The sequence below is a fragment of the Micromys minutus genome (assembly GCF_963924665.1).
Source record: "Micromys minutus genome assembly, chromosome: 10".
NCBI classification, from domain to species: Eukaryota; Metazoa; Chordata; class Mammalia; order Rodentia; family Muridae; genus Micromys; species Micromys minutus.
This window is the reverse complement of record NC_137979.1, coordinates 42,329,798-42,357,789: the sequence shown is the minus strand read 5'-3', so window position 1 is coordinate 42,357,789 and position 27,992 is coordinate 42,329,798. Positions and strand designations below refer to the sequence as shown.

Sequence of the window (27,992 nt, the reverse complement as noted above, 5' to 3'; positions counted from 1 at the left end):
GGTAGAGCATGAGCCTTGCCTTGCCTGCCTGAAGCCCTAGGCTCCATCTCCATCATCACAACCTAACAAACCAAACACACATATACATACTACATACATACATACACACACACACACACACACACACACACACACACACACACACACATGCATGCTTTCAAAGACCTTAATAAATCTAGATTCCCTGCTCCTCTTTCTCTGAACATTTCTTCTTTAGCCATCCTTCTGGGCGATCTCTTGCTGTTCAGAGGGGAAGCGCAAGGCCTTCTGGGAGATGGCAGTTGGGCCTAAAGCTTTCACAGTGTAATGCCAGTGCTAAAAAATGGCAGCATGTGCCAGGCACAGGGGCCTCAAGCAGGAATTTGAGTGGAACCCAAACCAAGGAGCAGAAATTCCCTGAAGAGCAGGCCTGGGAAACGGGCTGAGCACACACTTGGGGTTGGACGCTTACACTGATCAGAATTCTCCCACCTCTTGCCTGCAGCCACAATATTGACAGGTTGCTAAGAGTTCCTCGAGGGCTGGAGCCCATCCCAGGAAAGAGGAAAGCTGGAGGGCTGGGCCTTGCCAGACCCACGGAGGCACATCGCTGACCTCTGTCTTGCTGTGGCAAGAAGCCCAGACTTGTTATATAAAAGATCTGGCCTGCAGCTGGAGCTGAAGCAAAAACATGCAGCTCAGAACCCAGGCCACTCCACTGGCCAAAGATGTCTGAGGCCAGCTCTGCCTGGTGACAAAGAGAAAGCTATATGAGGAGTGGGCTGGTTACTGGAGAGAGGCTGGCAAACAGGAAATGACTGAGGTGGGGATACAGCTCCAAGAGGCTCATGAGTCTACCTACTTGAAACAACCCCAAACCCCACTCCTGCAGGAAGCCCTCCTTGATTAACTACATTATCTGGCCTGAACCATAGAGAAAGAAGTGTGTACTACCAAGCCCACAAGGAATAAAGCATATCTTTCTCCTTGCATAAGGATAAAGGGAGACTAGTGTGGGCTCCCAGTCACCTCCTACCTGCACATCTACAGAGGACTGGCCATTGATGTCACCTTACTGCTTTAAATTTCTTTCAATTCTTTTTGGTGCAACAAGGGGCATTTCTGGAAGAATCTTGTTCCTCTAAACTTTGCCAGGCATCAGCCCCATGACATCCCTTGGCTGTCTGTTCTCAGGCCTTCAGGGAACTAGAAACCAGGCTCAAAGAAACCAAATATTGTTCCCATTGGAAAGGAGTGGACATTCAAATGTCCACTAAAAACATTTGAAGATGGACCTCATAAAAGGAAAGGAGCTGATGGGATGTGCTGAGGAGACAGAGTGAGTTGCATGGGGCACGAGCTCCATCTTCCCAGCTGTCATGTGGCGAGCAGTGGGCAAAGGAAGAGCTGCCTCGCCCCATCCTGTCCTATCACCCATAATGGAGGCCAGGCCAAGCTAGGTGTTCTTCCCTGCTGCCCCCAAAGGGAGCTTTACTCTTACCAACTTAAGTGCTAAGAAGACTGAAGTCCTAGGTCAGACTAAGAAACATCTGAGACATTTCCAGATGAGATGACTTCTTGCTCAAGTTAACAAATCTTATCTAAAAGATGGACACGTGAACTACTAGATGGTCTGTGGAGATCTTCCAAGGACAGGGCTCTTCATGAACACATAGGAGAGAAAGCTGGGCTGTGCAGGATTGGGAGTGGTGCCCTGGAGCAGCCCTAGCCTGGCTGGCAAGGCGTAGCTCCTCAGGGGAATGCCCTACTCCTACTGACCCAATGGGGTCCACCCTGGCTCAGCACTCTTTGGTCACTTCCTCGGATGCCTAGGGAATCCAACCAAACCTGACCAAATATTGACCTTCGTTTAGCTTCAGGAAGGCAAATCTCATTTTAAAAGTCCCAAACTCCAAAGTCAGCTGCAGACGCTCCATATGTAAACCCTGAAATGTAGATTGTAAACCCCAGCTTGATATCTCTTTTCCACCAGGCAGGTGAAACACAAACTCATTTTCACCTATGTTTACAAAAGAAAACAAAGTGGCAAAATCCAGGTAAATAGTAGAAGAAAAGCTTCCATGTACATCCCAAACCCAGAACAAGTCACTTCTGTGACAGAAGTCACCAGTGGCCTCCTCAGCCAGCCCTCCCCCCCATCCCATTACCTGAGTGGCCTTGTCATTGGTACAGCAGGTGAAGGCCCCATCCGAATCTCGTGGCCACTGGCCCAGAAGGTAGGAACTGAGGATGGTGTCCAGGGAGGACGTACGCCGGACCTGGGGTGGCTGAGGCCTACACACTGATTTTTCTGGGGCCACCGAACACGGGACACTAGCTGAAAGAGAGCACAACCCGCAAGGCCTTGGCATCAGCGTGGAGGAAGGAATCATGGCAACTGCTTCCTCTCTCCCAGGATACCTCACCTGCCTGCCATGTCTTTCCTCCTTCCTGAAAGAACTCACAACAACAAAAGCATATCCTGTCTGACTAGCGATCCTGACTTCATTTCTTCACTGGGATCTCTTCTCACTATTTCACAGTAGACACAGAGGTCCCTTTACAATGCCCTTTATTCCTGCTCTAGGAGACTTCTGAGCGCAGCACTCCCAACTATCTACCCTGAGAGACTCCTGAAGGAGCCGTTTCCCAGCCTTAGAGGGAACTCCATGTTCATAAAACCAAGCCTTCTTCCCCTCTTTTACATTTTCTGCCCTCCTTCCCTCCTCCTGCATCCATTTTGAATCTTTGCTGCACAAACTTAACTCAATTAATTACAATTTTTTTTTTCTTTTTGTGGTGCTGGAGACTGGATCCAGAGCCTTACATGGGCTAAACAAGAACTGTATTCCACAGCCCTATTTTCCTTCCACTTTTTTTTGAGATAGGATCTTGCTCCATTGCCCAGAATGGCTATATAGCCCAGCCCCACTCTGAATTTACAATCCCTCTGCCTGTCTCCCAAACAGCTGGAATTACAGGTGTGTACCGCCATGCCCAGCATGGTGCTTACTGCTTCCTCCAGCCCAGGCAGCTCCAGGAGAGCGAAGGCACTGGCCTAGCAAGAGCCCCAAAGCTTTAGGAAGAGGAGTGCAGAAGTGGACAGCATCCAAATCTGCAGGTCTTTTCCAACCCCTTCTCTGACGTTTATCTGAATGGCAAAAATGACTACACAAGGGGGGCAATTATAACTGCATTCACTTTATTTTACGTTGGCTTAAGATTTCTGGGGGAAATTAAAAGTTGAAATTCTTTCTAAAACATAAGAGTTCTAGGATCATCTGGAAGTCTCAGGGGTCTGGGCCGACTCTGTTTTCTATGTCCACGTTCAAACACTCCACTATCTGCAGATCTATAAAGACTCCTTTAACAGAACAAACTGCTTTCACATCTGTAGTAATTCCTTGGTGATTTATGTGTGTACTCAGCACAGCAGAAAGAACTGGGAACTGTAGGTATAAATAGACTTGAAGAGGTTTACATTAAAAAGACACAGAAAGATTGGCAGTTCCCCAAAAAATTAAACAGAATTCCCTCAGGGTCCAGAAATTAACTCTAGATAGAGACTCCCCTCAAAAAACTTAAAAAAAAAAAAAAAAAAAAAAAAACCAGAAAAAAACAAACAAACAAAAACAAAAAAAAAAAAACAAAACCCTGAAAGCAGAGATTTGAAAAGTTATTTGTACACTCATGATCATAGCAGCATCAACTATAACAGCCCTAATTCGGAGGCAACCTGGGGGCATGGGATAAAAGAAGCTGGCACAGACAGATGGCAAATGTCACAAGTCCACCTTCATGAGACATCTGGAATAGGCAAATCCATGGGGAAAAGAAGCAGTAAGGTGACCATGGACACAGAAGGAGGGGGGATAGGGGGGTTCTGTTAATAGATACCTACCCTCTGGGTTAGCAAAACATTCCAGAAATAATACATCAATAGCTACACTGTAAATGTACTTATGCCACCAAATTGTAAACTTAATTGCTTAAAATGACAATTTTGTTGTTTTGTTTTTCAAGACAGGGTTTCTCTGTATAGCCCAGGGTGACCTGGAACTCACTCTGTAGACCAAGCTGGCCTGGAACTAACAGAAATCTACCTGCCTCTGCCTCTGCGTGCTGAGGTGAATTTTGCATTATTTATGTTAACCAGTTTAAAAAAGAAAAAAGATATCAACAATGTGAAATTCTCGAAATTAATTTAGATATTTACATAGGTTGACAGGCTTCTAATCAATATAAAATTTATTTTGCCTTGTTCCATACATTACAAAATCCCAATTCAAAGTATCAATATCTAAATATTTGCCACTTTAACATATTTTATGATATCAAACAGTGATTTGTTTACCCATCCCTACTTTGCTGGACATTTGGATTGCTCTCTAATTTGGAGCTCATTGATGTTGCTTTGATGAGCTTTATTCTTAGTTTTTAATGTAACCTTTGTCATATTGTAAATCATCTCCCTCAGCCAGCAAATAAGTACTCACTTATTAGAGACTAAAAAACTGACTTTCAACAACAAAAGTTCTAAGTATGAATTGTCTAAAAACTTAAATATATAAACCAAAGAAACACACACGCAGAGAAAGAGACATCACCTCCTCACTCAGAGACAGTCGCTGTTAACCATGAAACACTGGTGGGTGTGGTGACTCGCACCCTCAATCTCAGCACTCAGGAGGCAGGTCTCTAAGTTTGAGGCCAACCTTACACAGTGAGTTCTAGACTAGCCAGGGCCGCAAGGAGAGACCCTGTCTGGAAAGAAAAGAAGTTTCATTATGTAATCTTACTTTCTGAACGTGGACACACATACATCTTAAAATTTTAAAAAATGGGCTGAGATTAAAAAAAAAATGAAACAAACAAAAAGGGCTGAGGTAGACAGAACTCCGAGCTGGAGGCCAGCAGGGTCTACAGAGAGTTCCAGACAGTCAGAACTATGCAGAGAAACCCTGTCAATCATCATCATCGTCATCGTCATCATCATCATCATCATCATCATCATCATCATCATCATCATCATCATCATCATCATCATCATAAATGGTAGCTTGGCTACCATAATGTTGTTTGGCTGTGTCTCTACCTCCTTTCTAAATCAATATATGCTGACTACAACATACTTTTACCAGGAAGTTGTTTTTGAGACAGTGTCTCACTGTCGCATCCAGGTAGACCTTGGATTTTGTTTTGTTTTGTTTCAAGACATGGTTTCTCTGTGTAGCCCTGGTTATCCTGGAATTTGTAGACTGGTCTCAACTCAGACCTGCCTGCCTGTCTCCCCAGCACTGAGATTAGAGGCGTGCACCACCATCGGGCCCACTTTTTGAGTTTTTTTAGCTGGTCTCTCTATATAGCCCAACCAGGCCTTAAACTTGCACTCCTCTTCTATTTCCAATGGTTAGGGTTTTAGGTATGCACCACCATGCCTGGCAATACCTTATTTTAGATGTTCATAAAATCTCTACTCTAAAGCCCTCCAAAGGTCCTTTCAAAGTTGGAATTCAGGAGCTAGCAAGATGACCCAGAAGGAAACGGCACCTGATGCCAAGTCTAAAGGCCCAAGTTTGATGCCCTGGACTCACTGGTGGGAACTAAGACCAAATCCTGAAAGTTGTTCAGGTTGTCCTCTGATCTCCATTCTCATGCCTTGGCTGTGCATGTGTACAACACACACACACACACACACACACACACACACACACACACTCTTTCACGTGTGCAAAAGCCAGGTGTCACAGTCCCCGTGCTCTGGCCTACTTACCTGTCATGTACACTACATTCCTTCCTTACACTGTAGCCATGACACACTGTGCCATTTCTTACCACTGACTGGCTTTTCCTCTCGTGTTTGTGAGGTCTGAGCCATGCCTAGCTGCCTTCACCTCGCCCCTAGTCTGCAGATCCTGGGAATCCCCTGCAAGTAGTGTCGGAATGTTCCGGGTTTGCTCAGGATACTTTGTGCTCTCCTTGTACTTACTGCCTCTCTCTAGGGTTGCAGGCATTTGTGACTCCTAGAGAATGAACAGCCTGTGATGTCAGGCTCTGATTTAGCTTTGTAGCTCCCAATGTCTACAATACAAAACCCAAGTCAGCAAGAACCCAAACACTTGAATAAAATTGAAAAATCTATAGTAGAGAGATAAAGCTTCAGGAATTACACCACTGCATCTGTGTAGACTTGTAGCAGCCACTCGCCTTCAGTGAAGACCCCACCTCCACTTATCTGTCTGTCCAAGTCTGAGGCCCTGGGGGTCCACCTCCTCCTTCAGTTTCTTGTGATCTTGTTACTGCAGTAGTTTACTGACAGGCTCGCTGGTTCAAGCCTCAAGTTTACCTTCTACACAAGTAATTCAATCAGTCAGTATTCTAAGTTGGGCTTAAGGTGGAAATGTGGTAATTCAAATATTTCTGGAGGCTTCTGGTCTACTATGGAAACCCGCTTAGACACTGAAATCCTGTCCTCTAGGCCTTTAAGGCAGTCCCTGAGAACCCAATTAGAAGGCACAGCCTCAAGAAAGCACCTTTGCAGTATCACATGACAGATAATCAAAGAGGCGGGTGAGACCATGCCTGGCCTGGAGGCTGGGATGGCTCAATCCTAGCAGCTGCTTCTTCCTAGTGTTTGAAGGACAGAGACTCCCTCCAGGGCTGAGGGAACAGTGATGGGGGAGAAAGGTCAGTCAGAGTCACCTGCCCTATCCTTTTAGCAGGAAGACCCTGCAGAGATTCTGAAACATCTCCTGCTTAGAGGATACTTTTCAGTTTTGCCCCATTACTACAGATTACTTTGGTCTGCAGTCACCCTTTCCTTTCCTGTCAGTCCTGGAAAAGAATAGGGAGACTAGGGAGTGTCAAACACGGAGAGGCAGTGCCTGATGACGCTCCACATTTCAAGAAGGTGGCTGCGTCCTATACCTAAGCTAAGCTCCTTACCTCCTGCTCTTAGGCTGCTCGATAGCTGGAGGGGGACTGCCCTGTCAGCTCCTCCTAGGGATGTGTGTGTGTGTGGATAAATAGGGACACACACACACAACACACACACACACACACAAACATATCTCCACATATCCCTAAGTGTATATGTGTGTGCATGTATCTCTGGGGGGTTAGGGGGCAGGCCTGATTTTAGGGGTCTGATGTAAAATGTATTTGTTTCATTTGTTTCTTGTCAAGCCTTTGAAACCTGGAACAGAGGAATCTATCATCTAGCAACAACAGCCACTAAACTGATTTTACATCAGTTCCCCCTACCCTCAGAAACACCCTAGTCAGTAAACTATTTAGCTGGGGTCTGGTTTCAACAACAGGGAACTGCATGGTACTTCACTCATAGTATTGACAGACAGGGTCCAGGAAATACTCAAAATCCGGGATCAGCAGAGACCCAACCATTCTTCTACCTGATACTACGTTCTTCTCAACTGCCTCTGATCAAAACTACTCACAAAAGCTGTGTGACTTGTTCCTCCACATATACATAAAAATAACAGAAATGGTAAAAAGGAAAAATTTTAAAGGAATAGAGCTAGAAAAGGAGGGAAGGAGAGAATGGAATGAGGAAAATCATGTGTCCATGTGGAAGGCTGTCCTGCCTCCCTTGCTCAGCCCACCTGCAGGACCCACCTGCTTCCCCACCCCCTCCGATGAGGTCAGAGCTGGGCTCCAGCCTTATCTCCGCAGCGGCCACATCCCAGCACAGGGTGCTGGCGCAGCTCCTAGCTAGCCACAAGGTAGAATTACCTCCTGTTTCAGAGCCCTTAGCAAGGTTCCATGGCCCCTCCCAAATCCCCAAATTCTTGGCATGTTCCAACCCCTCTGAAGAGACTAAAATGCCATGTTTCTTTCATGCCTAGGAAATAAAGAAGAGGACACTTTTAAAAGATTAGGTTTTAGAAACAAAACAAAACAAAAACAAAAACAAAACCTACTGCTTATTTTGTAAACATCCCCCCCAAATGGTTTGGCAAGCACCTGTTGTTTTAGGCACCAAAACTGAGTAAGAGCTGCTAACTCAAAGCATCAATTTCCCCAAGGACAAACCAAAGCCAAAACCAGACAGTGATATGATCCTGTGCCATCCTTAAAGAGGCTGCAGACTAGCAGAAACAATGCCATCTTCTGATATGTATAGGAGAGGCTATCCAAACAGCATAGGTCTGACAGCCATGAATGTCCTCACTGCAGAGTGACTGCAGCCAACCACCATCTTCACCGACCTGCCTTCCTTCTGCCAGCAGGGGCCCAATCTGACCCTCCTAGGGATTCTGATGAGAAAAGAAGTGTACATATGCTTTTATTCTTTAGGTAGATACAAGGAAGGAGGCGGAGAAAGAGAAGACTACTGAGAAGTCTGTTCTGGGACGGTTCTAGCCACAGTATCTGGAGGCCTGTGCTTTTCCTAACTGAGAAGGTACATTGCAGGCCTGGGAAATGAAGAACCTAGGGCCTCACACACGTGACCAGGCAAGCACTCTACTCCTGAACTATGGCTCCAGCTCTCTCTTTACTTTTTACTTTAGGACAGGGTCTCACTAATTCGTCTAGGGTGTCCTTGAATTCGATCTCTAGCCTAGGAAAGCCCTGACTTTACACTCCTTCCATCCTACCCTCCTCAGCAGCTGTGACGACCTACAGGCCTGTCCCACCAGGCCTGGCAAGGTCCTTGTATTTACTGTGAAAGTCCTTTCTTTCACTAGGGACAGTCTATCGCTGTCCCGGATATTGTCTGAGAGAAGATCAAACAGCTTGTAGCTAGGCAAGTGATACTGGCCTGTAATCCCAGCACACGGAAGACATTAGGAACATGAGTTCCAGGCCAGCCTTGGCTACTGGGTGATCGCTTATCTCAAACAAACTAAAATCAATAAAGCTTCTTAGAGGCTTCGATATCAACAGCTATAGACGAGTGCTTAGGTTCCAGTGCTCACAAGCATCCCTAGCAGTCCCATGAGGGCTTACGGACATACCGGAAAGATCTGGAGAGTGGGCTCTGCCCTGCACTCATGTGATTACAGCTAAAAGATAGGAAGTGTTGAGAAGTCAAAACGGTTGCTTGTGGCTGAAAGATGAACTGGTTTTATTTCTGGAAAGCGCCCCTCTCAGATTTGGGAACCTGGGAGAGAAACAGAACAATCGGCTCCTGTATCAGAGAAGACAAGCCATTATCATGACAGGCAATGACAAAGCAACTAACACTGGGGCATGGGCTGGGTGTCTGCAGGAGGGTGGGGTGTCCTGTTTACAGTACCATGGGGTATTATCGGCCCATCGCATGCAGCAGCCTCCACAGCTCAGCCACCTGGCGAGGCATCCTGGCACCAGGCCAGACCATTTCACCACACAGCTGAGCAGTGGCGGATGCTTTGGTTCTTGGGCAACAGCAAATGGAGAAAACAAAACAAAACAGTATGTACTAGATAAGAAGCCTTAGGTGCTATCTTCCAGAGCCACTTGGCCCTGTCTCCCAACTGCTACACTTGTATGGCTCCAGGAACAGGGGCTAAGAGAGGAGAGGCCCAGCAGTCAGGTAGTGTCAATGGAGCCAACAGCACAGGCGGCAGATAACACCTTTAGTTAAGTAGGTACAAGTGCCCACTGAGCATCAACTCGCTGATAGTCTCTGCTGATGGGAGAGGAAGGAGTAAGACAAGAAGCTACTGGCAGGGTAGCAGAGGGGAGAGCTGATGCCACTGCCCCATCAATGCCAGCTATCCGACACCAGGCACACTGGTAGGGGATACCCCCCCAGCAAAGGTGCTTTCAGAAGAGTCACCAATTTGTCTCTGCCTCTTCCAAGGTCCCTCCCTGGAAATCAACTCAAGCCTAAGCCCAGCAGAGGAACTCAAAGGAGAAGTGAGAATTCTCAGGGTGAAGACTACAGATAATGTAGAGCATGAGACATTTCTGGTTCTTCTCAGCTTGGCCAGGGGCAGGGAGAAATCAGCTCTGACCCAAGGCTTCTGGCTGGGCACCTGGAGGGACAAGTCCATCATTTTGCTGTCTTTCAGGCCATGTAGGAAGAAGGAACCTAGGATGGGAAGATGCTCTTAATCCCACTGCCAGCAAGTGCCTAGCCTTCCTAACATACCTCCAAAATAGAGACATAATTTTACACCCAGCAAATAACTCAACAACTAGCTGGTTCAACAAACAAGGTATGAGTCACTTTTTCAAGCACCAGCTTTGAAGCATTCTCAGCGTTAGCCTTCTCCCCTCTTTTAAAGAGCCTAACAAAAGCTACAAATACGCTATAGGAAATCAGGACACACAGATGAGTGAAAACACAAAGCTAAGAGCTATCCACACCCCACCTGAGAGCAGCACAGTCCTGCAGGGATCCTTGTCACTCTCAAGCTCATATGCATGCATGTTTCCTGTTGTTTTTCAACCTATGATCTTCACTTAGGGATGAGAAGCAGGCAAAGTCAGGGCAGTATGTTGGGACCCTGAGGGCTCCTGTCCTGCCCTGTCCACTTGGGGTGCAGCACTTGAGAAATCTGGAGAACAAAATACATTTCCCCCAAGAACTGATTTGCAGGACGAAGGGGAAGTTCCTCCAAACAGCCTCACAGGGATTGTCTTTCTATTTCTGGACACGTGCTGGGATTGAACAGTGCCTCATGAGCTCCCTGTGGTTTGGGGCCATTTCACTGCTTAACTTGGGGACATGTGGGTTTTGGAAGAGAAGCTGTGGTGAAACTGAAACCCCCAATATGACTATCTGAGTGTTTGAAGGACCTCCGTGGAAAAGCCCATGGAGACCCCATTTATCCCAGCTGGTTAAATCTGGAGTGAGAGGGTTTTCTTTGTTCTGTTGTCTAGCACTGAAACTCAAGGAAGCACTCTCGCTGAACTCTAACTCAATCCTGACTAACACTAAGACATGGCTAACTTCAACCTTCCCAGGGAGAAGAAACTCAAAAGAACTAGACTGGAAGGGGGGAAAGTTCCATCATGCTTCCCCTACCAAGGAGACTTGACCCAGAAAAGAGCAATGGTATTTGTGTACAGTCCAAGAACTGCTCAGCCAAACCCTCCATCAATCACTTTGACTCCATATTTAAACGTACAACTCAAGAGAGAACCAGCAAAACCATTTCTGGCTTCATGTCTGACTTCCCAAAATGTAGATCATGTCTGCAGACAGCTGGAAAAATAGACCAAGAGAAGCCTTTTTGGAGATGTCACTGGGGGAAAAGGATCTAAGGAATATGCTAACTCTGTATCTTCCAGGAGACAAAGGGTAACCCCGGAGTGTATGTGTATGTGCAGGCTGCGGGACACACACATTTTGTTCAGCTCTCAAGAAACTACAGTTAGAAGAAAAGGAAGTAGTGTGAACTTCTCACCCATTATCTCTCTGAAGAAGAGTTTCTGTAGGATCGAAGCACTCTCAAGACAAAATCAACTGCAGCAGTTACTGGTGGAAGCATGCTTTCCTTTAGGACCTAGTGGAGTCTTTGTAAGAAGAGCCCAAACAGTAGCCTAACCTCCTCCCATAAAAGAATCCTCATCTCACAGTTGTTTGAAAGTAATAGGATCCTTGGGGACATACAAACTCAAAGGACAAACATCTTTTTCCTTCCTTCCCTTCTTACAGTTACTATCAAACAGAGAAGAAATCATGACATCCAGTCAGCTCTTAAGTTAGCTTTTAAGGTAAGTAGGGCGAAGGGAAAACAAGATTAGGGAGGTTCATCTAGTATGAATTTTGCAAGAGGACAACTGAAACTAACCCCTGGTTTCTATTCTGATTCTGTATACCCCACATACTTGCTCACTCCACTATGAAGCAGAGTCTTACCTCATGGTGAAGATGAACTATCTCTTCAAGGTCAGAGTGCAAAGTGAAGCCTTTTATTCCCCAAGTAGAAGATTTTCAACGAACAAGTCCCACACTTGTATTTTAGTAAGACTCAACTGTTTTGTGGCTTCCTGGCTGCCTTGGCTCAGGAAACAATGTGAACCAAAAGGTTCTAGTCTCTTCCCTTGCTAGGAACTAGATGATCCTACCTGGTCCTCAGGAACATTGCTTTTAGGCTCTGGGCATGGTGGATTGGCCAAGGAAAGATGAAAACAACTTAAAAGTAAGACAAGTTCTATTGAGGAAGGTAAAACCAGGTAGAAGGGAAATAAGGTTACAGATTACTATCAATCAAGTAATTTCCTCAATCAAAATAAATTCTACTTTATGAATAAACCATTAGTAATTTTAACTCTATCCGGTCTGCTTTCTTCTTGGCTTCCAGCAAACTTCTAAGCAACATATGTTTAAGCAACCGGTATGCAATTCAGTGTCAGCCAAGTTACACAAAATGCTGGTGAATGTTGACAAAATATGACAGCCCTGTTATGTCACCTTCCCTGCCCAAAGAAAACTGTAAAAGCTAAGTGCAGTAGCAAGCATGTGCCTGTAATGCCACACTGGGAGGTGAAGACACTTCAGGTGCCTGCTGGCTACCTAGATTAGACCCAACAGCAAGCTCCAGGTTTCCTTTTTTTTTTTTAACTTTGTTTTATTTATTTATTAATTTCATTTATATGTATACATTGTCACTCCCTTCAGACCCACCAGAAGAGGTGTCAGATCCCATTATAGATGGTTGTGAGCCACCATGTGGTTGCTGGGAACTGAACTCAGGAAGAACAGTCAGAGCTCTTAACCGCTGAGCTGTCTCCAGACCAAGCTCCAGGTTTCCTAATAGACTCTACTAAAAAGGAGGAGGAGGAGGAGACAATGAGAACAATGGAGAACAATTACAGATACCTGACATCGGTCTCTAACATCCACAAGTGTTCACACATGTACGTACGCAAATCATCTCTACACACACACACACACACACACACACACACACACACACACACACACACACACCTGGAATATCTCTGGATATTAAGAGATATCAAGAGGCTTTTTAAATAAGATTTAAGTGAGTAAGACCTTTTATGCTGAGGATATGGGAAGAGCATTCATTGGTCTAGTATGTGTAAGACCTGAGCTCCACCCTATACCAAGGTTACAAAGCAAGCCACCAAATGGAAAGTGTGAGAACAGACCAGATATTAAATGATACATAGGAACAGTTAATTCCCTTAGGCATGATAATATTGTGAAGCAAACTGTCTTTATCGTCAGGAGAAGCTGCTGAAATGAAGGAAGTGTTACGATAGTTTCCAATAATTAACCGAAAAGACTGCACATGGATGTATACATGTGGAAGTCTATCTAGACACATATACTGATAAACACAGGACAGCATTCATACAACTTGGCCTATAATGCTAGTTCCAGGCTAACCAGAGCTACACAGTGAGACTCTTTTGAGGGTTTCTCTGTGTAGCCCTGGCTGCCCTGAAACTCACTCTGTAGATCAGGCTGACTTCAACTCAGGGATCCACCTATCTCTGTCTCCCAAGTGTTAGGATTAAAATGCTAGGGAGGAACTGAACTCACTCATCACCACTGAATGAGGGAGATTTTAAAGTAGTCTGTCCCTGAAAACAGCACCAGGAAGAGATGACAGGCTCCTGACTCAATATTGGCCCTTGAGGGCAGAAAGTTCCAACTCCTAGAGGGTAAAGAAAATGTGCTTCTGACCAATGCAGCTCAAATGGAATCTCAGAACTTATGTTATCATCTGGGGCGAGAGAGAGAGAGAGAGAGAGAGAGAGAGAAAGAGAGAGAGAGAGAGCGAGAGAGCACAAAGTCAAAGGTAAACAAGCCTGCAAGCAGCTAAGACAGCTGTGTTGTAGGTTCCCAGATGTCCCTGCCTACCTCTTTCCAAGCAGGAAAATATAAATAGTGCTCAATTTACCTGTGGCTGGCCACAGCAGGCCTGGTCACATGGGTGGGCAAGCTGCAGTAACTACCAAGCTTACTCAGGAGCAGAGGGCACATAGGGCGCTGGCTTGCCACACGTCACTAGCTTGGACTCCGTCAGGATCCACTGCATTTAATCTTGGTCTTGATTCATTCTGCTCTGGGCTTGGCTAAGGACAAGGGCTCAGTTGGGTTCCTCAGAGCCAAGAACATCAGTTACCCAATCTACTCTGCCTCATCCATGAAAACCTGTGTGAAGGGTTTTTGGGAGTGCAGCTTAGTAGGAGAGCATTTGCCCAGCATGTCTGGGGCTCTGGATTCAATCCCCAACATTGCCAAACAAAAACAAAAATCCATGTGAACTCCTGTTCCACTCTCAGAAAGCCTGGGTCATCCTCACACTCTAGTTTATGTCCCCAGCAACACAAGGGAGATCCCCAAAAGACTTCTACATCCCACCCAGTGAATCCATACCTGGGCCCTGACCTTCTGGAACTGAACTGGAAACCAGTGGCAAATTACTATGCTGTGCCCTGGCTGTGGAAAAACCCCAGAGTGTGCTGGGCAACACTCCAGGGCAGCCCCTGCTCTGAAGTCCTGGTCTTGCCAGTTGTTCGGATTTCCTAAGAGAAGCACAAAGGTTATGCAGTGCCTCCAGGGTAAGCAAGCCTGAGAAGTAAGGCTAGGTAGCCCCAGTGTTTAGAGCCTTGACAAATGCTGGGAAGAGAAGGAATCTGCCAAGGGCCTCCTAACAGAAGGCTGTTCCCTGGTTACCTCTCTACAAGCAGCTTCCCGAGGCAGAGGGTGTGGCAACGCATTACTGGGAAGGTAGGTGACAGAGCAGACCTCCTCCCCCAAGCTGCTTCACGGTAAAGTTACTTTTTATAAGAAAAAGGCTTATCTTACTGATACAAAAGGCTAACTGGATCCAGGAAGAGAGTGTGGGATATTCATCACCCATATGTCCTACCCTAGCTTCTGAGACCCAAAAGGCAAGCTCGGTTTAGTCCTTTGGAAGTAGACATCACTGTTCTTGCACAGTGGCTCCCACACAAACATCTAGGCTTTAGACAGCCTCCAGGAACTGGGAGCAGTCTCTCTTCCCCTTCCTCCTCCTTGCTCTGACTCTGATTGTCCACCACCCATCAGCTGCTTTGAGTCAGGACACAGTCAGAACAGTAGAAGACACAGGCAGATATATACAGAGGATCATGGAGGGAGTCTACATAGCTCGATCATTTCCTAAGGACAAGCAATCTGAGTATAAGCAGGAACACTTTCATAGTAAATGGCCCATGAGTCTACTTCGCATAGCTGGCTGGGCCATGAAAAAAAAATCCCTTAAGAACAGCTTAATTACTGCCAGGCTAATCAAGTCTACAGTGGCAACTGTGAGCTCCTGAGATAAAAAGGTGCATCCCACAAATGGAGAGTGTTCAGAAAACTGCCTTTACAAAAGAGGATTTATTTTTAATTATGTGTCTGTGGGGGGGGATTGTGTATATGTATACAGGTGCCTGTAAAGGTGTAAGAAGGGGCTGGATCCCCTGAAACTGGATCCCGGGTGGTGGAGAGCTGCTACTCAACTACTAGTAACTGAGTTTGTTCTGTAAGAACAGTAAGTGCTCTTAACCCGAGGCATCTCTCCAGTCACAGAAAACTTTTAAGAGGGCGATTTGTTAAATAGTAGAGCCCAGTGTGGTAATATATAACCTGCTGTCCCAGCAATCAGGACAGAGGCAGGAGGATTGCAAACTTCACAATAGCCTGGGCTATACAGTAAGGATCTGGTTCAGCTGACCAGACTAAGTAGACTAGGGTTCATTCATTCCCTGCAGCAAAAATGACTAGATGCCTTTAAGGAGCACAGCCAGATGGCTGAGGTGGTGTGGTGTGTAAGAGGGAAGGGTGGGAAGACAATGGGTCAGTCTGTCCCTCTGACTTTGCTTAGTAATCCCAGAACCAGCCTCCTCAGGCCTGGAGTTAAAGGAAAGATGGACCAAAGGACATTTCCCTGAGTGTAAGTTCTACTTCCTGCCCTACTTGGTGCAGTGTCCTGCATTAAATAACACACATTCCCCAGAGGCCTCCCATGTTCACAAGGCAGAGGGTACAACTGCCTAGTAGCCAGGCCCAGAAGAGCCATCTGGACTAGGACTGTAACCTGGCATCACTTCCTAAGCCAAACTCACTGATTTGCCCATTCTCTCCTGCATAAATATGCAGCAGTGTTACAGTATGACTGTGGCACGGATTAGCCTCCCGGTTCTGTGTACTTTAAAAATTGGAGAGCTAAGCGCAGAGCAGAGGAACACAGTACCAGTGTTTCATCTCCAAGAGAGGAGGCACGTGCCTTCAGAAGACACTGGACATACAAAGCATGCTCAGTGTGGGATCGTGCTCAGAGTGACAGCATGTTGGGGCAACCCTACTAACTCCACTGTTGCAACAAGGTGGAGCAGATACAGTATTTGCAAATATAGAAACTGACACCTAGTCAGTTCCCAGGGTCTGATACCAATTTTGTCCAGCTGGAGAAGGGCAAGCTGCAGGCTACTGAAAGGCAGTCTAACACAGAGGCAAAACCTGGGCTCCATTCCAGCATTTTACGTGAACTCAGAACAGGTCCCATAACTTCTTGCACATCAATTGTTCCATCTGTTAAGTAGGGAGAATAAGAAACATTACAAGCATGTAGAAGCAACCTGATGGTCACATTGGTCTAGTAGTTACTGCTTAAATGTTTTTATTTGGAAATGATTTGAAACTGACTGTTCAAAAATGAGTACACAGGACACACACATGACCATTACCCAAATTGGCCTGTGAGCACACATGCCATTTGCTCTCCTGATGGCTGGCTGTGCGTGCACTTTACACACACACACACACACAAACACACAGGTCAAGGGGGAACACCTTGAAAGGAAAAGGCAACTGGGAGGTTGGAGACAAAGAGAAAGCAAAGGAGGTCTCATTAACTGGTGGGCTTATGGGCTTCGCTCCTTTCCCTGCACATGACAAGCGTTCAAATGTTCCGTTTACATGGACAGTGACCACAGTTCAGACAAGTTACATAAAGTGATGTAAAGTCTGTGTCTTTCTGTGTTGTGGTGTGTGTGTGCATGCATTTGTGTGCAAGTGTACACGTGGAGACCCAAGTCTTCATCAATTGTTTTCCTACTGAATTTTTAACTGTTTGGTTTGGTTTTAGACGCAGGGTCTTACTATGTAGTCTTGGCTGGCCTGCAACTCAGAGGTTTGCCTTTCTCTGCCTCTTGAGTGCTGGGATTAAAATCGTGCTCCACCACACTGAAACTTAATTTTATTAAATTATTCTCTCTCTGTGTGTGTACAGTATGTGTGGGAATACAGGGATGTGCATGCTACAGTGTGCATGTGGAGGTCAGAGGTCAACCTTCAGGAGTCAGCTCCTCTCCTTCAACAATGGGATCCGGAGCCTGAAGTCAGTCAGGTCAAGCTTGTGAAGCAAGTGCCCACTGAACCATCCTACCAGTTCTATCTCACTTTTGAGACATGGTCTCTCACTAAACCTGAAGTTCACAAATTCAGCTAGGCCGGCCAGCCTCTGAGCTCAGGGATGTCCCTGTTCCCACTCCCTGAAGTGCTGGGGTAACAGGTAATGGCACCCTACTTTCACATGGGTGCTGGGAATCTGAATCAGCTCACACTCGTACAGCAAGCACTGAGACAACTGAGCCATCCCTCTGAGCCCTTCCTTCATTTTTTGTTTGTTTTTTTTTTTTTTTTTACTTAAAGACATAAAACATACAAAACAAACAATAAAACATTATACAAGTGGAAATTTTATTATACAGAACTGTTTTTTTTATAACATTTGTTAAATAAGATTTTGCCTTACAAGGTTGGAAAGTAACTGAAAAAGAAAGTGTACACACAAGCATATAAACATTAAGACATGACATAAACCTACAGAGAGGACAGTGATCTTGTAGAGGGTTGGTAAACTCCAAGAAAGATGCCAGGCAAGGATCCCTAGATGGAGCTTTCTCCTAGAGTCCAAACCTCTGCTGTTTCCTCCTCTGGGTACTATTAGATGCCTCAAGGACCCCACTCCCTGTTAACCAAAAGCAAGAAGAGGCCTGTGCTTTGGCAGATCACGTGCTGCAGGCTTCTTTCCCATTAGTAATGAGAGTGGTGATGCCAGGAGCTACCCTACATGGAGGGCTCAGTTGTTTTCATGGCATGATGCCACTTGTGCCCACCCCTGCCATAGAAATACACCATCCACATTTCTTCCCAGGAGATTTTATGGTTTAACTCAGTCACACATAAGAAAGATACCCTCTTACAAGCACCACGTACACAGGCATATCTTCCTCATACCATTCCAAACTCGGTGCCCATAACCATGACTCCAGAGGTGGGAACATCAGTCTCCCCCAGTTCCCTACCTGTCCCTGGTGAGCTACTCATTCCAGATGGCAACTGGACACTTCAGAACAGCCAGAAACACTGAAAAGCCACCACCACACAACCACACAAGCAGGGCTTCCCACTATCCACCAATCTACAGCTCACAGGACAAGTCCAAGGTGTGGAAAATTCATTGTGTGATCACCTTGGGATGCTGAAGGAACAGACTTATCTCTGCAGCCCATTTCCAGTTCTCTTTTAATCAGTTTGTCAGGTGCACTTTCAGCCTGGAATACAGATACACATCAAAAGGAAACCAGAGCTGAAGATGTGCTAGGCAGGCAGTGGGGATGCCATGCTGCAGCAATTCACAAAAGACTTCCGCATATGGGAAGAGACCTTTGCTTAACCAAGCAAAAGGGCTTTGTCAGTCACATGGTTGTAGGTAGGTTTTCTTCTGGGTCTCAGTTTCTCTGTCTGCAAGAATAATGGAACACCTCTTTACCAGCAGGGCACAGTGAAGGAGGATGTGTAGCATTTGAGTACCAATTGTCTCAAGTGCTCTGAGCAATGCAGATGAATCTGGGGCCTTTCAGGTTTGGAATTCTCAGCCTCTTACTACAGAAACAGCTGTTTATTACTTTTCTTTTGTGAACACGGAATGATTCATGTGATGGTTCTACTGGAGAAGCATCCAGTGTTTCCCTCAGGTTAAGAGGTGCTTGTCTCCAAGGATGCGACTCCCACAGTCCTCTTCTTCCCTCTCCATCCAAAGTATGCTGTATTTACTATGAAAAGCCCATTGGCTACATCCCCTCCATCATCTACACTATCCATACCCGACTCCCCACCTTCCCACCTCCCCTCCTCCCTGGTCCTGTGTAATGTCTGATGTGCATGGGTTAAGCAGATGATCCACCATCTCAGGACAGTAGGATAGGTTTCTGCCAAACTACAGCTGTGGGGCAGGGAATGCACACGTTACCAACGCTGGTTCTCTCAAAACCATGTGGTTGATCAGACAGGCTCAGAAAACTGATAGTGGAGGGAGTGAAAAGGAGAGGTGAGGGAGGAAGGGGAGGAGCAGAAGAAAGAAGAGGAAGAAGGGAAGAAGGGAAAAGAAGCTGCCTCCCCTCCTAATCACATGTTAACTCTGCTCAGGGTCACACCCAGCTGAGCAGGTTTATTAAACCATTTTGTCTAAGTCACTAGACCCATGGTTAGAAACAGGGAAGCAGATTGAAGAACTGTCTAAATGTTTAGGGCTAGGACAATGATCATGAACGTCTCTCCCATGCATTTCCCCGCTAGGAAAAGAGAAGGAACAGCAATACCTGGCATGGGGGAGGGGGCTTTCAACCTGATCACAACTGGGAAAGCCATGCTAGGGCACACTATAACTCTGCTGCCTGGCCTAAAAAGCCACGAATTTTGCAATTCCTGCTTCTCCTTGCTGTACAGTATAACACTACCAAAAGATTGGCATGGGTCTATCTGGTGTAAAAGGACACTGGGCACTCGTCTCAGTCTCCTTGATCCATCAACCACACCTATTTCTAGGCCAAAAGCCAGGTAGCTCAGACTTTAAACAAAACTATAACAAAATCCTGCACACTGTTTCTTTCCATGGATCAACCTGGTGACTGCCCATGTTTGTCCCCAGGTTAGGAAGAGACCCTACAGGCCTAGCAATGACTTCCATGGAAATGCAATTCTTTGTCACCAGCTGGGCTTGAAGCACAAAAGCCAGGCTGAAGAAGAAGCCCAATGATTTAAGGAGAGAATACTGACACTTTGGGGAATGGGCAGGTTGTTCTGTAAGTAGCTGGAGAGGTATTGGGGGTGGGGAAGACAGTGTATAGAGACCAGGAGGGGAAAGGTCATTACAAGTGAGCCTGGGGGAGGTGTGGCTCTCTTCTGCACTCCACTGCCTTTCCAGCAACTCAATCCAACAAGTATTTATTGAGCATGACACTCCCCACTTCACCCCGGCCCTCCCTCAGCAAAAGCACTCAAATCTGTTCAAGCTGTGGGGTTTGTTCCACTGCACTTGAACTTGAAATACTAGGTACCTACTTTTAAAAGGTACACACACAGTTTTTAGGATGGGGCAGAAGACACTACAGAGACTTGAGAACACTGCTAACCAGACAAGACTTTAGCAATGGCACTTTGAGTGTGTGTATGCAGTGATGGGGATAGAACCCAAAGCTTTGCACATGCTAGGCACATGCTTTATCATCGTAAGACACCCCAGGGTCCAAAAACAAGGTCACTTTTAAAAGAAAAAGGAGAGAAGACAATAGAAACCTAATTTAATTTTAGGAAAAATACACTGGCCAATTTAGAAAGAAAAAAAAAAAAAAGAAAGGAAGGAAGAAAGACAGACTATTCAAAACCCTGACGTTCTATAATTAGCCTAGTACACACTAACCAGCCTCTCATTCTGCACCTTCTCCATTTAAAATGCATTTACTTGTGGATATGTTATAGCTTTTCTCTTACAGCTATGTGTCAAACCCCACCTTTGGCCTTAACACTTCAATGCTCTCCTGAAGGTTGTCATTTTAGATCACAGGACAAGGAATTCAGGTAGCAGAGCTGATGGTACATTAACATGTTCCCCAACAAGAGGGTTCCCTGGAAAAAGTTGCCTGCCAAAGGAAGCTATGGTGGGGAAGGGAGGCCCTAAATTTACAACACTACCCTGCCAAATACTGTCCACCATTTAAGATGACACATTCATGCAGCCTCCAATAGAATGCACCCCAATTCTTAACCATGGCCCAACTGCATGAAAGCAATCAAGTTCTTTAGGAGAATCTTCCTAGGCTTCCACACACCCCTTTTAATAGGGAGCTGGAAGCACAAACTGCTAATGTGCAGGCGGGTGAAGCCTAAGGCGCTCCATCCTCCCCCAGTGTCAGCTGTCTAGGGCTCGTGAGCAAACCCACAGACCTGTGTGCCTGAACAGAGCAGGGTAAGTGTCTGTACATGGCCAAGACTTCAGTTCCAGGTTCCCCAGGGCTGGACCTGCAGTTTTCCTATTATGAAATACTCCGATAACGTTCTTTTAAGTTCATTTAAGCTGCTCTTGATTGGCTGTGGTACTCCCACACAGGAAAGGCAACTGGAGCTTACTCAGCCTGAGGATATCCATTTAAATGACTCTAAAGCTAGACACACAGTTTTGTTGTGACTCTAGGCAGAGAGCAAAGTGCCAGAAAGCTAGGATGTCCAGTGGGCACTGTGAGCTGGAAGGCTTCATGTTCACAGCCAGCTGTGCCCAGGAACACCAACCTATCAGGAGCTCCACACAGCAGGAGGAACTGGAGCACAGATAATGTATGAACTTCAAATAGCATCCTCAACTCTTCCCTCTCTAAGACCAGGATTTGTTTTTGACCTAACTATGTGAATAGATTTGGCTAGTGTTTGGTTAATTCATACTCTGCAAACCAAATAATGGAATCTCTGTGAGGCTGCAACTCAGGCAGAGGAGAAAGCTGAGAGCAGTTCCTATTTGGCTTTCCTTGGCTTTAACTCCCTCTTCTAAGATAGGGAAGAAAAACTTTTGTATCAGAATGGCAGAAATTCTGTACCAGGAGGGCAGAAATTATTAAGTCATCAAGAGATTTTCCACACTCTTTAAACTAACTTGCTGTTGGGCACATATGGTGGTTAACTGTGATTGCCATGTTGTTGGGACCTAGAATCATGGAAGGAGCAAGCCTCTGGGTATGTCTTTGAGGGACTGTCTCTATTAAGTTAATTGAAGATTGAAGACCAACCCTAAATGTAGGTGGCAGTATTCCTATGACCGCCTAGAAGGAGAACTGAGCACCAGGATTCTCTCTCTGCTTCCAGAGTGCAGATGTAATACAGGCACCAAGCTCCTGCTCCCCTGTCCTGTTGGATTGTACCCGTGAGCTGTGAGCCAAAAGAAACTCTTCCTTTTCAGTCAGGTATTTTGTCTCGGCAACAAGACAAGTAACACACAATAGTATCCACTTGTTCTATGAAATAGGAAAGGAACACTAGGTTTACCTTTCCAGCCCTTAGAAGGCCTCCACACTGCACATAGAACAAGAGTAAAACCAGGTAAGACTAAGCAGAACACTTGAGATAGTGCCAAGCAGTGTTTGATACACGTTACAGTATATATAAAATGCTAAAACCAGACCTGTCAGAAAATGCTGTATCATGAAGTCTGAATCCTTTAGAACAAAGACTCAGTGTGAGATTGGTAAGAATCTAGAGGCTGCTGCTTAATTCCCAACTACTATGATGATCAAGGGATAGCGTGGACCTGGGGCCTACCATATGACTCAGAACACACTGACTTCGGTAGCAATACAGGCAGAGAGTTCTTTGGGTACTGAGCCCACCAAACTGCTTGGGCAACACTCGAATTCACATCATCACTATGAAAATTTTGTAACCCTGCCTCATGTTTCCTAGAGATCCGTACCTGAACCAGAGAGAACAATATCCTCTTACAGCCGCACCACACAATGTTCTCACCCTCTTTCTAGCAACATCTTAATTAACTCTGTGTTACATAAGGACTTCTCATGTTATCTAATACTGTGCTATCCTGAAGAACACAGACCCATACTGCTCTGGGTACCCAAAAGTATGGCACTCGTCACTGCTAATGACTTTTGTGACCACACCTGGGCCTGGAAAAGCTATGGAAGCCAGCAGTTAGCAGTATCAGGCCAGGAAGAGCCTGAGAATTCAATGCTTTCCAAATAGAAGCCATCTCAATCACATGTTACAGAAGGACAACTGTGACTCTCTAAGGATGTTAACTGTACCCCCAAGCTTAATTAAACCAAGATGATCCTTTGGCAGAAAAAGTCTCAACTCTGTTTTAATCTTCCAGCTGTTTGTGGCACCACAAGCCACAGGGAGAAGCACCTCTCTCAGAACCTCTACTACACAACCTCTTTGATATGGCTTCATACTCATCTAAACTCCCAGCCCCCAAGAGTTAGGTTTTCAAAACAATGCAAGAAAGGCATTAGCAATGGCATCAGTAATAACAAAGCCACCTTATATTCAGAAAATAGCCACTCAGGAGAGCAATTCCCCATGTCCCTCTGGGAAACCTAGTATTTTAGGGCAGCAATGACTACTATCAGCTCTCACAGATTTGTTAAGAAAACTAAAAGGTAATGAGAAAAATTCAAAACAGGAGTTATGCCTCACATGGTTTCCATTTAATTTTTAAAATATGTTCTCTGTAGTTGGAGTTGTTAGGTTGAGGGTAGGGGGCCATAAGGAAAGAGGAGGAACAAGTTTGCTTAACTGTTAAGTTTTTAATGCAAATTCAAATGAGCTATGTCTACTGAACACATGTCACCTGACAACCATGGGGGTTGGGGGATCTGTAGTCACACGTGCTGATCTGCCACAAAGACTGGGAACTGACTAGAAACAGATGGCTCCTTTTCCCCTAAAACATGAGTAGGGACACAGGATTGTTACCTTACCCTACCTTAGGGTTTTCTGAGGAAGTATACATTACACACACTTGCAACTGATTTTTACACTGGAGTAAGAGTCAGGTGTATTGTTCAGGACTAGGAGGGATGAACTTTTATACAATGGCTCAACTCTGCCACTGTCAGCATGAAAACAGACAGCCAATATCTAAAGAGTGAGGCTATGTTCCAATAAAACTTTATTTACAAAAACAGGCTCAGGGCCAGACATAACCTACAGGCTATAATTACCAGCTCCAGGTTTAAGAAGGTTCTGGTGGAGTACAGTAGTTCCCAGGCAGCATCTGGTTTCCCAGGTTTGGAGAAATAATTAGCATAATTTAATTAAGTGTTATCTTCATGAAGCAGGACATGTGGTTCTGTGGTAGTGTTGATGTAGCATGCACAAAGTCCTAGGTTCAATCCTAAACACCACAAAATAAACAACAGAACTGTTGTTTCCATTCTAGGGATATGGAGAAGGAAACTCTCAGAATAGGTAAGACTGGAGCACAGGAAAATTTAATTCCTACTCCTCTTTTATCTATCATGTTTGGTTCTAGAAGAACACAAAAGTTAGCAGCCTCAAACTGGCTTCAGATACACACACACACACACACACACACACACACACACACACACACAATTTCATTTAATTCAAGGGGCAACTGCAGTAAGAAATATACCTTGGGTTTCAATTACTCACCAGTGGCTTATGGTTTTCTCAGAGTTGGACCTCATTTTTCTCTCAGCTTTCCCAGCTCCAGCTCATAAAAACCGAAGCCATTCCTCGTTTTATGAAGACATCCCTTCTGGATGAACGGTCACAGAAGGTAAACCCGCTCTCTGCACCATAACCCTTTAAACGAGGCCTAATCTATCTTGTCAAGAACACAGTAGGGTGTGTGGTGCAAGATAACCGCACAGGCCGAGTACTGCATCTTTTGGGGTGGGAAACAGAAACAGTGACAGCACTTAATTGTTCCTGAAGCCCAGTCCCAGCTCGCAGGCCTTTTTAAAACAGTTGTGTGCCTGAACCCTGCCTGGAGAGCTGTTCTAAAAGATGACAGAATCAAAACGCAAGAGGCCCTGAAGTTCTGAAACCTGCAGCACTGGTTTCAGAGCAGTCTGGGTTTGCTTTGAAGCCTGAAAAGGCAGTGGGCTCTCCCCAACAGTGCTCTTACAGTAGGTCAGTGCAGAGAACAGCAGCAACAGGCAGGGCACACACTGTTACAGCACCTTTCCTATGCCAAGTGCTCTTCATGAACATATTTAATTCTTACGATATAGATATTGTTGTCCACAGAAAAAGAAAGGGAGTCCAGAAACTTCCTCAGGAGTATACACCAGCTAGTAAAGTGGAAGAGCCTGTATTTAAAACCCAGACTACAAACATCTGTGAGAGCAAAAAATTTCCCTGTTACATGCCCAAATGACCTAGGGGAAAACACTCCTGCACACTTCCCAAGGGATAGAAGGAATAGAAACAACCCAAAGATACAGGAACATGAGTGAAGTTAGCCTGCACAAGGCTAATAGGTCCCAAGTCAAAGACCAAGTACACCCCCACCTCCCTTTAATGCTTAGCCACAAAGAAGACCAAGAAGTTCAAGCTACTATTTTGTCTCTCTCCCTCCATTTCTACTGAAAACATGACAATCCCACCTCATAGACAAATGTCTTTTTAATACCTCTGGGATATTAACAGGTGGAGAAACAATGGACCAACCAAATACATAATTCAGGAATCCATTCAATCTGCCCTAAGTCACCTGACAAGTTACACAGACCTCTGGTTTCCTGTTTTCATCAGTATCTTTATAGAGACCCGACCCCACAAAAGGCCACATAATGAAACCCAAGCATGCAAGCCTACATTCCTCCCCTCTGCATAGCCCCCACCACTGCTTTCCCTTTTAACACTAGCTCTGTAGGAATCACAAAACAACTGCTCTTAAAATGATTGCTAAACGATTTCTAACTACAGCACGGGCAAGGCTTCTGTCGATTTCTACTAAAAGGGATGAAGGTGCTGGTGCTTGCTGCTCTAGCTTCCCTGGGTTTCAAGGAAGCCCAAACAAAACCAACAGGTTTGTAGTCTTGTGGTTTGCTTTATAGCTGATGATAGGCATGAGTTTGTCTGGGCATTGCCTTCTTCTACACCGCCAGATTCTAAACATACTTTGACTACTTGGTCACCATCTTGCTACCAGATTTGACCAAGTTCTGCTTTCCAGAATGATACTAGCACATACAGTGAGGTCCAAAGAGACTTGGCTTTCTACCTCAAAGATCTGATGAATCCCATTCCTCTCTAGCAAGACTCTTGTAACAGAATACCTTCAGGAAGAGGATATGTAACATCCAATCTTAGTAATCTGCAGAAAGCACAAGAGACTGTAGAGTGTCACATTAAGATGGCAGGAACCACATAACTTCTGTACATTTGGTACAAACTTAGGCTTAGGGAGTGTGCAATGATCCTTTCACATCTGGTGTGAATCAAACGCAAACTTCACTTTAACTTACTGCCAACCTCCTCATGCAAGTAGGTTCCCTTTCCGTTCCAAAGGGCTTGCATTTGTGGGTCCCATCACAGTCTTGAGTGTGAAAGCAAGGTTAAATTTGCTCCACCCTAGTTTCCCCACACCCACCACATCAAGCTGCCATTAAGAAACTGCTTCGGTGCTGTTCAGAAAGTGGGGTATTTGCCACAGCATACTTGATTGTAAGCACTCCATTGCCACGTTGGCTGGGAAGGCTCAGGACAAAACACCTTCGGAGGAGGCGAGAAGTCGGGTGCAAACTGCCCAACTCCTGTACATAAGCACACACGCACAGAATGATTGGAAAGAGACAACCATATTTAGCAGGTCAGAAATAATGGGAACATACAACTTCTGGGCTACACCGAGAGGAATGAAGAAAATCGGTAACAGAGGTGCGTTTGCACCGCAGTAAAAGCCGCTAAACTAACTTATTCCAACGGGCTGGGTTCAAATCATCTCCTGGAAGAAGCATAATGGAAAGCGCACGTGAAGTGGTGGAGAAAGGAACTCGAGAGCCATAGAGACGCTGGGGCCAAACTCAAGCTGGAGAAGTAACACATGGCTCCACCCGGCTCTCTTCCATGCCCCTCCCCCCTCACCGAGCAGGCGTCCAGCGCCCACCGGTTCTGGCTCCCAGTGAAGCCCTCGACTCCGGGTGCCCACAACACTCCTTACTCGCACTCTAGCACTTCCCGCACCTCCGGGGCGGACATTCGGACCACTTTTCGGTTACGCCCCCCAAAGCTAGTTTCCATCTGCCAGGTCCCTCCCCTCAGGTCCGGGCCCAGACACCCGGCACCCCGTCCCGGAGCTGCACCTCAGGTTCACAGCTGCTCGCCTTCGCTCCCTCCGTCCTCGAGAACTCTGAGCGTTCCCTCTTCTCTTCTCTCACCTCCCATTCACTTCCCCCTCATACTTCTAGTACTCTCCAGCCCGTCTCCCCAGCACCCGCTCCGGACCCGGCTCACCTGCGCGGCCACCCCCGTCCCGACGCTGGTGGGCAGTTTGCAGCTGGAAGGGGACTGTAGCCCTGAGTGGCTGCAGACCGACCCGGGGGGAGCCAGCGGGCGCCGGTGGAGAGCAGCCCCGCCGGAGACCCCCAGCCCCTCCTCGCCCCGGCCCCCAGGAACCTCCGCCTCGGCCGCCCGCTGCGGCCCCGGACATGGCCCACCGGCTACCTGCGGCCTCAGCCCCACGGCGAGCCCCACACTGCCCCCAACCCCCGCGGCCGCTACTTATCTGCCCTACGGGCGCGGACCAGCCCCCTCGGCCCAGAGTTCCAATTGGCCGATAGAGTCCCAGGACCTCCCCCTCAACCAATCCACGGCGGGGCTCTTCTCTTTCCAAGGATGATTGGTCCATTTGCTCAGCCATCAACACAAGACCCCACCCTCCTGCTGTTCTTTTCTTTTTTTTAATGTCCTTAAGGCTGCCAATTGGTCCTTCCAGTAGAGGGCTGTTCTTCAGCACTGCCAATGAGAAGGCTTAAAGAGGAGAATCGTCACACCCAGTCCCAGGTAGTATGCAAATATATGCCATGTGATGTCAGGCTGTGCAGGGGGCGGAGCTGGATGAGGATTGGAATCAAACACTTAATGAAATCTTTAAACTGGGCAGTGTCAAATTCTAAGCAGTTTCAGTGGGACTGAGAAAAGCTAACTTCAAAAGCCATTATATTTAGTTTAACCGAAAAACATTAATTTTCAATTCTCATGAGATTTCAATGCAGCTGGCAAACTCTAA

General features: G+C 46.1%; 1 protein-coding gene across 1 annotated transcript in view; it reads right to left on the bottom strand.

Moving 5' to 3' along the window:
• FAM117A (family with sequence similarity 117 member A) overlaps window positions 1–27,413 on the bottom strand; it is a gene marked incomplete at its 5' end in the record, with an annotated part of 40,734 nt that extends 13,321 nt beyond the window's left edge. The window contains 2 exons of the mRNA XM_080923538.1: window positions 2,148–2,317; window positions 27,218–27,413. Coding sequence (XP_080779664.1) covers window positions 2,148–2,317; window positions 27,218–27,413 — 366 coding nt within the window. The remainder of the gene's footprint in view (window positions 1–2,147; window positions 2,318–27,217) is intronic.
• Between the last annotated feature and the right edge of the window lie 579 nt (window positions 27,414–27,992).